This window comes from Ranitomeya imitator, chromosome 1, assembly GCF_032444005.1.
Source record: "Ranitomeya imitator isolate aRanImi1 chromosome 1, aRanImi1.pri, whole genome shotgun sequence".
Taxonomy (NCBI): domain Eukaryota; kingdom Metazoa; phylum Chordata; class Amphibia; order Anura; family Dendrobatidae; genus Ranitomeya; species Ranitomeya imitator.
In genome coordinates this window covers 721638548-721653496 of record NC_091282.1, presented here as the reverse complement: position 1 = coordinate 721653496, position 14949 = coordinate 721638548, and the positions used below count along the sequence as shown (strand labels likewise).

General features: G+C 42.8%; 1 protein-coding gene and 1 long non-coding RNA gene across 2 annotated transcripts; both read right to left on the bottom strand.

Moving 5' to 3' along the window:
* Positions 1-7017: 7017 nt before the first annotated feature.
* Positions 7018-12214, bottom strand: LOC138643896 (uncharacterized). The gene is made up of 2 exons (XR_011314410.1): positions 12127-12214; positions 7018-8637 (listed from the first exon to the last, which is right to left on the bottom strand). It is a non-coding gene; the product is annotated as an uncharacterized lncRNA (long non-coding RNA).
* On the bottom strand, positions 9867-12115 carry ZNF770 (zinc finger protein 770). The gene has a single exon (XM_069732512.1). It carries the CDS (start codon positions 11973-11975, stop codon positions 10002-10004), a length of 1974 nt encoding a protein of 657 aa, XP_069588613.1. The 5' UTR covers positions 11976-12115; the 3' UTR covers positions 9867-10001.
* Positions 12215-14949: the final 2735 nt, after the last annotated feature.

Genomic DNA, 14949 nt, shown 5'->3' with positions numbered 1-14949 from the left:
CAGGTTAGGTGTATTTAAATGAATTGCCCCACTATGATGCACCGAGCGCCTCTTCTTGGTTTGAACTTTCATTCCTTGCGGACAGAGTTTCTTTAAAGGGACACTGTCACCTGAATTTGGAGGGAACAATCTTCAGCCATGGAGGCGGGGTTTTTGGGTGTTTGATTCACCCTTTCCTTACCCGCTGTCTGCATGCTGGCTGCAATATTGGATTGAAGTTCATTCTCTGTCCTCCGTAGTACATGCTTGCACAAGGTGCAATCTTGCCTTGCGCAGGCATGTACTATGGAGGACAGAGAATGAACTTCAATCCAATATTGCAGCCAGCATGCAGCCAGCGGGTAAGGAAAGGGTGAATCAAACACCCAAAAACCCTGCCTCCTTGGCTGAAGATTGTTCCCTCCAAATTCAGGTGACAGTGTCCCTTTAAGAGCACCTTAAAGGGATTGTCTTGGCCATGATTAGAACTACAGCGTGTGTTTAACATGCTAATGCTATAATATATTCACCATTAGGATTCTGCTCTTTGTGTAGTCTTGTCACTTGTCACGTGACTGCTCATGCGTGATCTGCATACTTGAAACCAGGGGTTGACCACTTTCTCTTTAGCTTCTCCCTGTGGTGTAACTTGATTGTTCACAACTCATTTTTTTGGCTATATCAAAGGTAAACATTGGGAGCGTGCCATGACATAACACTGTAGGGGCATATGGCAGCCAAGAACTCCCATAGACAAAACAAAAACAGTAATATATAATTGTATCAATCTATTCTGCAGTGAACAAAATGATATGCCCATGCATAGCGGCCCAGAGAGTCCCAAAGGAACACTTTTTGGCAAACATGAAGTGTATGAAAGATACAGTAGAGGTATAATATGTCAATCAGGGAATACTCTACATGTATTCCTCCAGTATAGCCAAAAACAAGATGTGATCAGAGCCTTACCTGTTAAAAAAAATAAAAACACAAAGAGGGCTTAAAGTTTTTTCAACAAGTATCTTCAGAAGAATGACAGCCCAGACGGGTGGCATGGTCATGTAGCTGGCATGAGCTGAATTGTGTCCCAGGTTGTTAGGCTAGGTTCACATTGCTTTAGTGGGTGTCAGCTGACGGAATCCGTTACATAGCACCACTAACGCAATGTAACGGATCCGTTAGTGCACCCATTGACCGCAATGTATGTAACGCATCCCTAACGCATGCTATTTTTGGCATGCGTTAGCGATGTTCCGTTATTTTCTGATGGACCTCGAACGCTGTCTGCAGCGTTTTTGGGTCCGTTCTCGCTAGCGCAGATTGGGCATCTGCGCTAGCGCGATCGCTAAACGCGATGCCTTTTTAGACATTGCGTTAACGCAGTCCGTAAGCGTATGCGCTAGACGGTCTGCACAATGCAAATGTGAACCTAGCCTTAGGGATAAGTGCAGAGAAACTGAGATTGGTCAGATCCTGCCAGCATCAGAGTGATGCTACCTGGCTGTACAGCATAGAGCCTACTCGTGCCATGGGCAGCTTGTCAAGGTAATCAGCCAAGCTGGAACTGCAGGGTGGCTGTAGTCTAGGCACCTAACTGTACACTATAAAACAAAAAATCCTTTTGCTCTAGAGACCATAATTGATTTTTAATAATGGGTAAATAGCACAGCTGATTTACAAGCACCTTGTAACTTCACCCATTTGTGAACGTATTACTCTTTTAAGTTCATATTTAGATTATATATTGCGCTACCCCCAAAAAAGCTTCTTAAAAGTAGTAGCCCAACTCCTTAGCTGCCATCTGCCCAAGTCTGGATTATAATGTATGAAGTAGTAGTATGATGTGTAGTAAGCATTACAAAGGCCTAAACATCATCATATAAAAGTGAGATTAAATTTTCACTTTAGGAACATACAGGAAAAATATATACAGTATCTTTGTACTGTGTTACCTAGTATATTGAAAAATATTAAGATTTGAGAGTCCTCAGTGGCCGATACATCTTAATGGCTAACTAAAATGATAAATTGCAAGGTTTCGAGTCTACTCAGTCTATGCCTGATGAAGAGACCTGAGTAGCCTCAAAAGCTTACAATTTGTTACCATCTTTTTAGTTAGCCATTAAAAAGGTATAAACCACTGAGGAGTCAAGTTTTATGATTTAGGAACATATTAATTCTAAGGATGATGTCATGAGAGCGTCAATCATCCAAACTACAGCCTGCATATGGTTCCAGATACGCTAGCCGCACATTACAGGGGAGCCTCGTGCCCGCTACATGCAAGGTATCGAATACAACAGTCGTAGATGAGATGAGTAAGAGCACAAGGATTTATTTACCACGTGTGCGACACTTCCACTCCACAATGACCCTTTCTCGAGATTCTTGTTCATTAATGTTCATCACAGATTTTTGTGGGATATGACTAATAAAATGTGTTTGTGTGACTGCAGACTTTCCATTTTTCTCGCTTGTATTTTAAAGCAAGCCTCCAGCCTTTTTTTTTATTTCAATGTTGGAGTGGTGCTATTAAACCAAGTTCCCTGCTCCTAATCTTATACTTACCAGCCAGTCTTCAGCTCTTCCCGGCACCGCCATTTTCTGACCTCAACATCTGACTGACCAGACATCAGCAGTAATGGTCATGACAGTAAGCAAGCCATTAAAAAAATCTCCTGTAAAGATTTATCCAAAAGCTGCTTCTCAGAAGACGCACCTCGAATGTGTGCTACAAGAGTGACGTGCATTGTGTGTGACCTCAGCCTCAAGCCCCTTTGATTGAACATTCTTAGAAATACTCGTTCCATATCATTCCCATGTAGACATGCCAACAATCAGCCGACAAATAAGATAGTCACTTGTGTGGCCTTAAATCGCCTTTGGTGGCAGCACACCCCTTTGAGTAACCAAGAAATGTGCTACCAAAATTTTCACACTGCCTGGGAGATGAATGACTATAGGAGCCATACAATTTGCAAATTGTTGCCGCATTAAAAGGAAAATATCACAAGTCATCCTAAAACGTCATCAAATGATGACTGTCAAGTGAACGTTCCCACGAGGCGTAAAGATTTCCAAGTGGATCTTACAACAGTAGCATTGTGCAAATTTTAGGGATCTCACGCACACAATTTGGCAAATATTAACAGCGTCCATTTCTGCTGCCAATGTTACCTTGGATTTCACTCTGTACAAGTGTGTGGACCATTTTAACAATGCTATCTACAGTATTTTCCACTGCAACACTTTCAGTCCAAGAGATCCACAGCAGAAAGGCCCCATGGGGACATTCCCTGACTCTCCTGCCTACATTTATCTGATAAACATAATATACAATCGTGACTTATAGAGGATGGCTCTTCTTCATTCTTCACATATATTCCACTCTCTTTCCTCCAGGCTTCCTTGAGGTTGAGGAAATTGTTAGATTGGTCTGCTTGTCACAGCTGAAACCAAGGCGATTGTTAAAATCAGTCAAAATGGGTAATTACAGCACTCCTGTGGATGATGCCCAAGAAGGATCGTATCCCATGTAAATCTTGTAGAAAACTTGGCACACTGGTAAATGGAAGCAAATAATTTTATTGTGTGCAGGCAATCCAAAAATAAAGATGATGTTTTGGTCCTACAATGACCTTCATCAGTCAGATTGCAGAGTGCACAGGGTTACAGGCAGGAACGAACGGTCAGGATCAGCAGCAATTGCTGTAGCACGAGACTTGTGCTGCACTTGCCTACCTTCATTCTTCAGTGCCGGACACTTAGCGAAACCCTTTAAGAGCTAGACAGACATTAATCCTGCAGTGCGCCATGACACATCTTTGTGTATGCGTAGGTTGTTTCTCTTCTCCCACCAGAGTATCCTTTGTAGAGTTGAGCAGACCCCTGGATGTTCAAGTTCGGCCAAACAGTTTAAAAAATAGTTTTGGTACCAGAACAGTATCCGGACCGTGGGGGCCCAAACATTCAGTGTTTGCAACGCTGTCATGTGAATGACAACAAAGCCAACACTGCTTTTGGTCAGACAGCTGCAGTTCCCATGCTGTCAATGAAAAAATGTCAAAAAGTTTACTTCTGGCGTCGGCTGATGGGACGGCAGCCGACGCCTGCTGCCTCTAATAACAGCGAGAGCAGGCAACAGCTGATGGGAGTATTTATCAGCCGGAGCCTGCACTATAAATAAATAAAAAAACTGGATGGGTTTCCTTGTATTTTAGATAACCAGCCAGGCAAAACTGACAGCTGGGGGCTGTAACCCTCAGCTATCAGCGTTAGCAAGGCATTGTGATCAAGAATAGAAGGGTCCCCATGCTGTTTTTTTAACTATTTAAATAAAAAAAATAAAAAATTGACCAATAGCAGCTCACAGCCACTCAGAAAAGACACATCTATTAGATGAGCCAATTCTGGCGCTTTGCCCGACTCTTCCCACTTGCCCTGTAGCGGTGGCAAACTGGGGTAATATTTGTGGGGAAGATGTCACCTTTGTATTGTCTGGTGACATCAAGCCCCCTGCTTAGTAATAGAGAGGCGTCTATAAGACGCCCATCCATTACTAATCCTATAATTGGATGGCAAATAAACACACAGCCAGAATAAAGTATTTGAAATAAAACAAAACACATTTTTTATTTTTTTATTTAAAAATAACAAACACAGTTATACTAACTCACCTAACGCACATTCCACTGAATCCCTTGCCTCCTGTAATAAAACTAAAATAAACAACAACAATATCCCTCACCTTTCCGATGTTTTGTTCCATGTTGTAATCCATGGGTGGGGATTAATAGTTTTCAGCCTGGACGGTGCCAAGATGGGGTCCAGGCTGAGAACCACTGATGAATGAGCTGCTGCGAGCGCAGCATCAGTGACTAGGGGTGATATCATTGAGGTTACCACCTGTCATTGAGGTCGTGCTCCCAGCCACGCCAATGAACTGCGGTTACCTCTGCACCGTGAGAAAAAGTCTGAGGTCACCGTAGCTCATTTGCCCGGCTGAGAACGTAACCTCACTGACCGGCAGTAACCTTGATGACGTCACCGCTAGTCACTGAGGCTGCACTTGCAGCAACTTATTCACCAGTGGTTCTCAGCCTGGACGGTCGCATCTTGGCACCGTCCAGGTTGAAAACTATTAATCCCCAGACATGTATTACATTGTGTGACAGAACATCGGACAGGTGAGGGATAATGTTTTTTATTTTTGTTTTATTACAGGAGACAAGGGGATTCAGTGGATTGGGCATTAAGTGATAAAAACTGCGTTTGTTATTTTTAAATAAAAAAGGAAAAATGTGTTTTGTTTTTTATTTCAAATAAAGGACTTTATTCTGGTGGTGTTTTTATTTAGAATATAACTATAGGATTAGTAATGGATAGGTGTCTTATAGACGTCTTTCCATTACTAATTTGTGGGCTTGATGTCACTAGACAATACAAAGGGGACATCAACCCCACAAATATGAACCCCACTTGCCACCGCTACAGGGCAAGTGGGAAGAGCAGCGTAAAGCATCAGAATTGGCGCATCTAATAGATGTGAGTTTTCTGGGTGGCTGTGTGCTGCTATTTTTAGGCAGCGAGGCAATACCCATGGCCCCTTACAAATTTGAGAATACCAGTCCCCAGCTGTATGCTTTAACAAGGCTGGTTGTCAAAAACGGAGGGGGGGCACTCCACAAGGTTTTTTTTAAATATACCTTTATTTAAATAATTAAAAAAAACAGAATGGGGACACCTCTACTCTGGATAACCAGTCTTGCTGAAGCTGACAGCTGAAGGTTTACAGGGGAACCAACGCTTTTTTTAAATTTATTTATTTACAGTGCAGGCTGATGAATACTCCCATTAGCTGGCGCCTGCTCTCCCGATTAGCGGCAACAGGCGTTGGCTGACGGGAGTAGTAGTCCCATTAGCTGACGCCAGTGACCGGAGATGTTGGAGGCAGCACGATGCTTTGGAGCGTTAATTCAGAAGCTGGAACTAGAGCTTTAGGGTATGTTTCCACGTACAGGAAACGCTGTGGATTGGACGCTGTGTACAGCCTCAGCAACCAATCCGCAGCGGCCAGATGTTACAGCATAGTGGAGGGGATTTTATGAAATCCCATCTCCACTATACATGCAGGAACGCCCCCGGCAACCCTGCGCATACGCACATGCAACGCATCTTTCTAGACCGCAGCATGTCAATTTATCTTGCGGAGACGCTCAGTCTCCACAAGATAAATATGCAGTCCAATGTATAGGATGCAGTGATTCTGCATGGTTCAGTGAACACATGCGGAATCACCGCGTGTACAAAAGCCGGCAGCGCTTTGGACGAAGCTGCGTCCAAAGCCCTGCCAATACTGACCATGGAAACATACCCTTAGTCAAGTTGGGTGAAATTATCAATACTTCCAAATATAAATACATTTTTCAACAAAACCTTCATTTCTCTGCTTAAAAAAAAAATCACCTTTCAGCACATCAGTGACCCTAAGCATACCTAAAAAAGTTTAAAAAAAATGGTTTCATGAGAAAAGGATCAAAAATTGGAATAGCCCAGCCAGTGCCCGAACCTGAATCCAAATGAAAATCTGTGGGTGACCTGAAGAGGGCGCTGTATACAGGAGATTGCTTTGCAATCTGACAGATTTGGAGCTGCTGCAAGGAAGATTGCCAATTCTAGATGTGCCATACTGGTAGAGTCCGATACAAAAAGAATGAATGATGTCAAACTACTTCCACAAAGTTCGTTAAGGGTGTGCATATTTATGCAACCATATTATTTTAGTTCTTTTTCATTTTCCACCCGAAAAGATTTCAGTTAGTTTCACAATGGACTTGTATTGATTATGGGGAACATTAAAAGGTGGAAAAAGTTCAGAAAATTATTCTTCTTGGTATTTTTTTTTAATGACAAAAACGTGCCATTTGAACAGGGGTGTGTGAAGGCACTACGTACATAGTACTGAGTACATTCTCTGTGTGATATGCGCATTGCCAATGATCCATGCTCAAGGTCAATCTCACAAATGAGGCACTCGGATTTCTTTTTTTTTTAGAACTTTAGAAGATATTTTATAGAAGAATGGCAGAGGTTACATATAAATATTCAAATTTTGTCCAGAAGTTATATTAACAAAATAGAGCCATTTGATACAAAAAAAAAAATTGTATGGCGGTAAGTCCATTTATTACATGCCAAAATCATGAGCAGATGACGTCAACTAAGGGGCTGTTCACACTATAGGGATTCTGGCATTGTACAAGACAAGAAGCCCTATTTGTGCCATCATATCCGTGCTATGAACAGAGCCCACCTTCCCCAAACTAAAGGATTTCCGATCATGGGATCTGCTCCATATTTTGGCAATATATATAAGAACATGCAGACATGTCAACATTTTCTCATTCTTCAAGAATCATGTGAAAAATACGTCCACGATAAAGACCAGGTGAATTAAACATCAAAAGAATCTAATACACAACGTAACACACCAAAGAAATAAATAGTTATTTTAGTCATCTAGATATTTTTGCATTTTCAGTTGCTTAAAGGGGTTATCCACTTTTATAAAATCTTGGTCTTCGGGCAGTTTGTTATACTATCACTACAGCTGTACTCCCCGTCCCCAGGTCCAGGAACAAATCCCCGCTGCTGCTTCCCGTTTCCAATATTGGCTGCGGCATTAATGTCACAACAAGAGCGCGGCAGGCAAAGACAGAGCACCCCACTTAGAGCCACTGATTGGCTGTCGGCCAAGGTTAGCGCCGCAGTTGACACCGGAGGCTCCGCACTGGACCTGCAGACAGTGAGTACAGTGCAGTTTGTTGTTTTTTTTTTAAACAAACTACACCTAGGGACCAAGATTTTCTGAAAGTGGAAAACCCCTTTAATTTTTATGTTATTGCTATATAACCAGCCGAGTAAACCTACAAACACAATGTGAAGCTGTCTGACACACAATCCAGCCTTGACATTTCCAACTTTGCAAGTTCTTACCAATCTGCTAAATAAGGGATAGTGAGGGTCCGAGCACTGGGACCCCCCCAATAAAGGGGCTATAAAATGCCCGGTTGGAATGGAGCTATAGCTGCGCATCCATTCACTGTCGACGGGACCACCGAGCATAGACAAGGACAGCGCACGGCTTTCTGTCTTTCAGCAAGTCATCTGGTTGAAATGTTGCTAATGGACATTTAACAACCAACCACAATTCATTTCTTAAACTCTTCTCGAAATACAAAGGTTAAGCTGTGATCGGCTGCTTAGCATGAGGCCAGGTCGTTTTGTTGCACAACTTTTGGAAATCCGCCTGTAAAATTAATATTTTACAAATAAAATGCTATGTTAACGTTTGCAACCAATTTTTTTTTTGCTATTGACCCAATATACGTAAAAAAAAAGGAACATGGTATAAACTCCTTTTATTTTGTTTCTCCAGCCCCCATGCAGATGATGTGTATCCATGGCAACCGACAGTAAACAAAAGTTCTGTGCAGTGTAATTCTTCTGCCGCCCTGTGGTCTCACTGCTTGTAACATAAATGTGGTAGGCAAGTCCCAAGTAGAAAACCAATTGAAAGGAAAGAAAGAACTGCAGGGCCCAACTACACAGAACTTATTCGTAGTCTGTTACTTTGGAGATGCACGGTCTGCATAGAAGCTGTAGAGACAAAACGTGATGAATTACTAATTAATACGTATGGTAAAAGTGCTTATTATAAATGCATTGAGAGAATAAAGAATAGATTGCCATGGAGGACACAATCAAGAGAAGCGCTCTGAAAATGATCTTTTGTTTACATCAGGTTTTTGTGATACATGTATTTTTAAACATTTTGGGGGAATGTTTACATTCTTTTTTTCTAATATATGTTTCAGGAAACAACACATGTACAGAGCCACAATAGTCAGACCCTGACCCTGTATTTTGTACTGAAGGACCTAATGAGCATGTCAATACTAAGAAAAGGGGAATAGGGTCATATGTATTTTAATAATCTTGCAATTTATCACACAATCTTTTTAGACTCAAATTCCTGTCTTTATAGGAAGAGTTTACAGGAGTTTTCCTTATCAGCAGAGGGAGGGTGACAATGACAGGTAACACCTCTATAGACAGGATTCAATCAATCACAATGCTATGTCACATCTGACCCCCAATTCCCCTCACTTCACAATCATAGGATCATTAGATGCTTTAGTACAAAAGACATGGTCAGGATCTGACCATTATGGCTATGTACACGTGTTGTTTCCTGAAACAAAAGGAAGTTAGTCTAAAAAACCTCAGTGATAAGTGTGAAAGATTTCTATTGTTTTAATACAGATTCTTTTATAAAAAAAAACTATTGCTCAAATGTAAAAAAAAATACATTTAACTCAAAAACCTGACTAAGGGGTTGTCCACTACTATCCGTCATGAATCCTTATGTTTTCTCCTTGTAAAATAATAGCATCTATACCAGTGTTTCCCAAACACCAGTCCTCACGGACCCCACAGGTCTTGTTTTCAGGATTTCCTTAGTATTACTCAAGTAGTGGAAGTATCATCAAGGCATCAGGAATTGTCTCACCTGTGCAAGATTATGGAAATCCTGAAAACACGACCGTGGGGTCCGTGAGGATTGGAGTTTGGGAAACAATGATCTATACTCACCTCCCATGCAGACGCCATTCCAGCGGTAACAGCAATGGCTCTCCCAGTGATCCCTGTGGCCAGTGTTGTCAGAGCTGCGGTTGCTCCCTCACTTCCTCTGGCTGTATGTGATTTGTTTGAAGGAGGGGAGAGTGAACCCAGGACCGTTTGGCCACAGGGATCGTGTGACATAATGTGATGCGATCCCTGGGAGAGCCAGTGTTGACACCACTGGAAAGGCGCAGGAGGTGAGTACAAGTGTTATTTTACAAGGGGTTATTCAAGTAGTGGACAATCCCTAATATAATAGATCATTTTCTGATGATAGCTTCCCTTTAATAAAGGTTTTGTGATCATCCCATAAAAATTCGAGACAAAGTCATGGCCTTTTAAGAGACACCGACATCCTCAATTTTCTTCTTCATTCGAAAGTGTGTCACCATGTGTCGCTTCAAGTGAGGATCCTGACGAAAAGATTGCCCACACTCTGTACAATGGAAGGGCTTCTGCCCGGCGTGCATGAGATAGTGGCGCTCGAGTTTGGAGGGGGAATGGAAGTTTTTTGAGCACACACTGCACTTGTAACTTTTGTTTACAGCTCGAGTCCTCACTTTCTGCTCTGGATTTGATTTTGCACTGCGTTCCTTACAGACACTCGTCCTTGCCTTCTTACATGGCCCTGGTTTTTGGCTCCCAGAAGACAAGTCCATTGATTCACTTTCTACTTTCATGTCGGGAACGTCAATAGTTTTTACTTGATCGAGCTCATCAGTGTTTACCGTGGGGTCATAATGTTGGGATTGGGAAAAACTTATGGTCTGTTGGCAGAGTGTAGAATAATAATCTCCCAGCGTACCCTCTGACCCCAGCACAGGAGCCTTTAGGTCATGAATTAATAGGTGGCGTTTTAGATGTGCAGTTTGTCGAAATGTATTCCCGCATTCAGTGCACATGAAAGGCTTCTGCCCAGTGTGGATGAGGTAATGTCTACGTAACTTGGACATTGACGGGAACGTTTTGCTGCACTGGTCACATTTTACCACTCTGTGCTTCCGCACCAAAACGCCTTGTGCTCCTTGAAGAAACTGGTGAAGAGAATGACTCTGCTGGCCATGCTGGTCTTGATCATAGGCATGGAAGGTGCTGCAAATGGTTTCACCTCTACCGTTTTCCAACAGTCCATGAAAATTCATCTCAAGTTCTTGTGGTTGAAAATATCTTTCCAAGTCTGTCCCAGGCTGCTGAATATTTCTCTCCTGCGGTTTCCTGATATGAAGAAAATTCTTGGGGACACTGTGATGTTGTGTTTCCACTCTGCCGACATGCATATGATTGGGTTCCTCCAATGTCTCTGCTTTCATCACTCTCCCATCTGGGAGGATCTCATTATCCAGGAGATATTCCGGTATTTTAGATCCTCCTTTATATGTTCCCCTGGAGGAGGTGGCAGCTTGAGAGACATCTGCTTCTGTTATACATTCATGGTTGTCCAGATTTTCCTGCTTCTCGAAACATTGTCCACATGAAGAACACTGGAAAGGAATGACAAAGCTGGAGAAGGCTTCCTCGGCCTCCTGCTTCACCTCCACAGGTTCACCGCTGGGAGACCTCTCCCTCCTGGGTATAGTAGAGGAGATTTTGTGCACGGCTTGGTGTCTGAGAAGCTTTGCTGCCATCTTGAAGGCCTTGGGACATTGGAGGCACTGGAAGGGCTTCTCCTCAGAGTGAGTCAGCTCGTGGATCTTCAGGTGCGTCTTCTGCCTGAACGTTCGGTCACAAAGTGAACAGGAGAAGGGTTTCTGGCCCGTGTGGATCATTAGGTGCCTCTCCAGCTTCGAGCGGGTAGGAAACACTTTGTCGCAGAACTCACAGCACCGCGTTTGGACTTTATGGATGGCGGCCAGGTTCAAGAACTCACACTGATGAAGTAAACGCTTCTCCTCACTGGCGAATGTCCTCTGGCAACCGAAACAGTATTGAGGCGTAGAGCGGACACTCCTAGGAGCAAGGGCTGGAGATCCCTTGGGGGCCCTCACCTCCTCTACGGGGCCCGCACAAGGCAGCTGCTGGTGTTTGGAAAACGTCTTAAATGTCTTAAAGTGGCGGTGACAGGTATCGCACCGGAGTGGGAGCATGTGCGTCATCATGTGCCTCTCCAGGTGCGCCAGCTGGCGGAACGTCTGGCTGCAGTCCGGGCACGGGAAGGGCTTCAGGCCGGTGTGGCTCAGGTAATGTCTAGCCAGCTTGGAAGGCGTTTCGAACTGCTTGGTGCAGGCATCGCAGAAGTACGGCCGCGGTCTTGGGGTCTCCTTAAGATTCCTGGACTGACGGCTGCTAAGCATCTTTGCAGGTACAGAATGCATGTTTGCAAGCAGGAACCTAGCTGCACTTACATGCCTGCCTATGTGTCCCTATGAGGGGGTCCTGCCACCTCCACACACCGCCTGCAGGACCACTATGCCGGATCTCTACAGACAGCAGGTGGTGGGCGGCATCATCCGTGTAGATCCTCACCTGGGGGTAACCTGAGGACAGCAGCAGCCATCAGCTTCTCCATCCGGAAGTCCTGTCCCTGCAGATCGTGTCAGAACGTCTTCTATACATGACGTCATCAGAGGGCGTCCGCATCCCGCGCGGCCATATTGGATGTGGCAGCCGCCTGTACTTAGACTTCTCTGCTGCTTCTGTTTGGCTGGACTGGCACCACGGAGAATGGAGGTCGCCAGGGAGTATCAACATCTGTGCAACAACGTCAGCTGCTCCGGAACTACAACTCCCAGACTCTCTGGTGATAGCACGTCACTGCCATCGGAAAGGATGTAAGACCAGATCAGTGGGATCCTACTGCTCCCCTTTAAGAAACTGTTAATTTGGAATTGCATCTTTACTAATAAAGGGGTGCGCTTTGGTTGGATCTTGTGTTGCCATTTAAAGGTACAGGCACTCTCCTAAATTATTTTCCCTTATCACCCTTTTTGTTTACATATTGCGATCTTTGCACAGTGGTGCTTCCTGGTTACTCTCCACACTGTTTAGTTGCACTATTGCACCTTTTTTTGTGGTTTGGCCTTGTGGCCAGAGTATATTACATTATGGGTTATTAATTTTTTATAAACCCCATAGACACTTATGTGTGATATTTGTATTTATTTATCTTTATCTTTTTTTAGCACTAGTGGTACACATTTTTTTTATATATTTTTATCCGCTTTTTACGAGAGTCCTTATACTAACTTCCCCCTTTTTTTGGCATACCTTATATCTACCTATATATTTTTATCCATATTTTTGTGATTTTATTGTTGTGATTGTATTTTTATATCCTTCCATATGTGCATATATATATATATATATATATATATATATATATATATATATATATATATATATATATTATTACCATTACTTAATAAAGAAATATTGTTATTATATATATACCCTTGCCACGTCTCTTATTTTGGAATTGGGTCCCTAGCTACGATGCTGAAGTTGGTCTCTTATTCGTTCAGTTTCTTATTCGGCTATTTTTTATTTTCTGTTTTTTTCAGGTTTTGGTATAAAAATAAACCATTCTGAGTATATAATATGCGGTCATGTGTCCTTTTGTGAATACACTTAAAAACAGATACAAAATTTACAAAATGGGCATCAAAGTGGGCACTGAGGTATGGTATTGAAGGGGTTAAATGCCTTTGTGCCACTGATTTAACACCTGATTTACATATTTACTGATGCCCCACATGAAATGCATGTCACTCCAGCCTGGCACAAATGGGTTCTGGGCATCAAAACTGGCATCAAAGTGGTCAGAGAAACAATTTTCACACATGCGAATAAGTAACAGCTATTTTTAAGGGGTTAAATGCCTTTGTGCCACTAATCTAACACCTGATTTACATACCTACTGATGCCCCACATGAAATCCATGTCACTCCAGCCTGGCACAAATGGTTTCTGGGCATCAGAACTGGCATCAAAGTGGGCAAATCACCCATTTTCACAGATTTGAATAAGTAACAGCTATTTTTAAGGGGTTAAATAGCTTTGTGCCACTGATCTAACACCTGATTTACATACCTACTGATGCCCCACATGAAATCCATGTCACTCCAGCCTGGCACAAATGGGTTCTGGGCATCAGAACTGGCATCAAAATGGTCAAATCGCCCATTTTCACAGATTTGAATAAGTAACAGCTATTTTTGAGGGGTTAAATGCCTTTGTGCCACTGATCTAACACCTGATTTACATACCTACTGATGCCCCACATGAAATCCATGTCACTGCAGCCTGGCACAAATGGGTTCTGGGCATCAGAACTGGCATCAAAGTGGGCAAATCGTACATTTTCACAGATTTGAATAAGTAACAGCTATTTTTAAGGGGTTAAATGCCTTTGTGCCACTGATCTAACACCTGATTTACATACCTACTGATGCCCCACATGAAATCCATGTCACTCCAGCCTGGCACAAATGGTTTCTGGGCATCAGAACTGGCATCAAAGTGGGCAAATCACCCATTTTCACAGATTTGAATAAGTAACAGCTATTTTTGAGGGGTTAAATGCCTTTGTGCCACTGATCTAACACCTGATTTACATACCTACTGATGCCCCACATGAAATCCATGTCACTGCAGCCTGGCACAAATGGGTTCTGGGCATCAGAACTGGCATCAAAGTGGGCAAATCGTACATTTTCACAGATTTGAATAAGTAACAGCTATTTTTAAGGGGTTAAATGCCTTTGTGCCACTGATCTAACACCTGATTTACATACCTACTGATGCCCCACATGAAATCCATGTCACTCCAGCCTGGCACAAATGGGTTCTGGGCATCAGAACTGGCATCAAAGTGGGCAAATCGTACATTTTCACAGATTTGAATAAGTAACAGCAATTTTTAAGGGGTTAAATGCCTTTGTGCCACTAATCTAACACCTGATTTACATACCTAGTGATGCCCCACATCAAAGTCAAATCACTTCAGCCTGGCACAAATGGGTTCTGGGCATCAAAACTGGCATCAAAGTACTCAAATCACCAATTTTCATAGATTTGAATAAGTAACAGCTATTTTTGAGGGGTTAAATGCCTTTGTGCCACTGATATAACACCTGATTTACATACCTACTGATTCCCCACATGAAATCCATGTCACTGCAGCCTGGCACAAATGGGTTCTGGGCATCAAAACTGGCATCAAAGGGGGCAAATCGCCCATTTTCACAGATTTGAATAAGTAACAGCTATTTTTAAGCGGTTAAATAGCTTTGTGCCACTGATCTAACACCTGATTTACATACCTACTGATGCCCCACATGAAATCCATGT

What these genes read in the sequence shown, in the direction of transcription:
- ZNF770 (XM_069732512.1), bottom strand. Translation starts at nt 11,975, where the DNA reads ATGCATTCTGTACCTGCAAAGATGCTTAGCAGCCGTCAGTCCAGGAAT.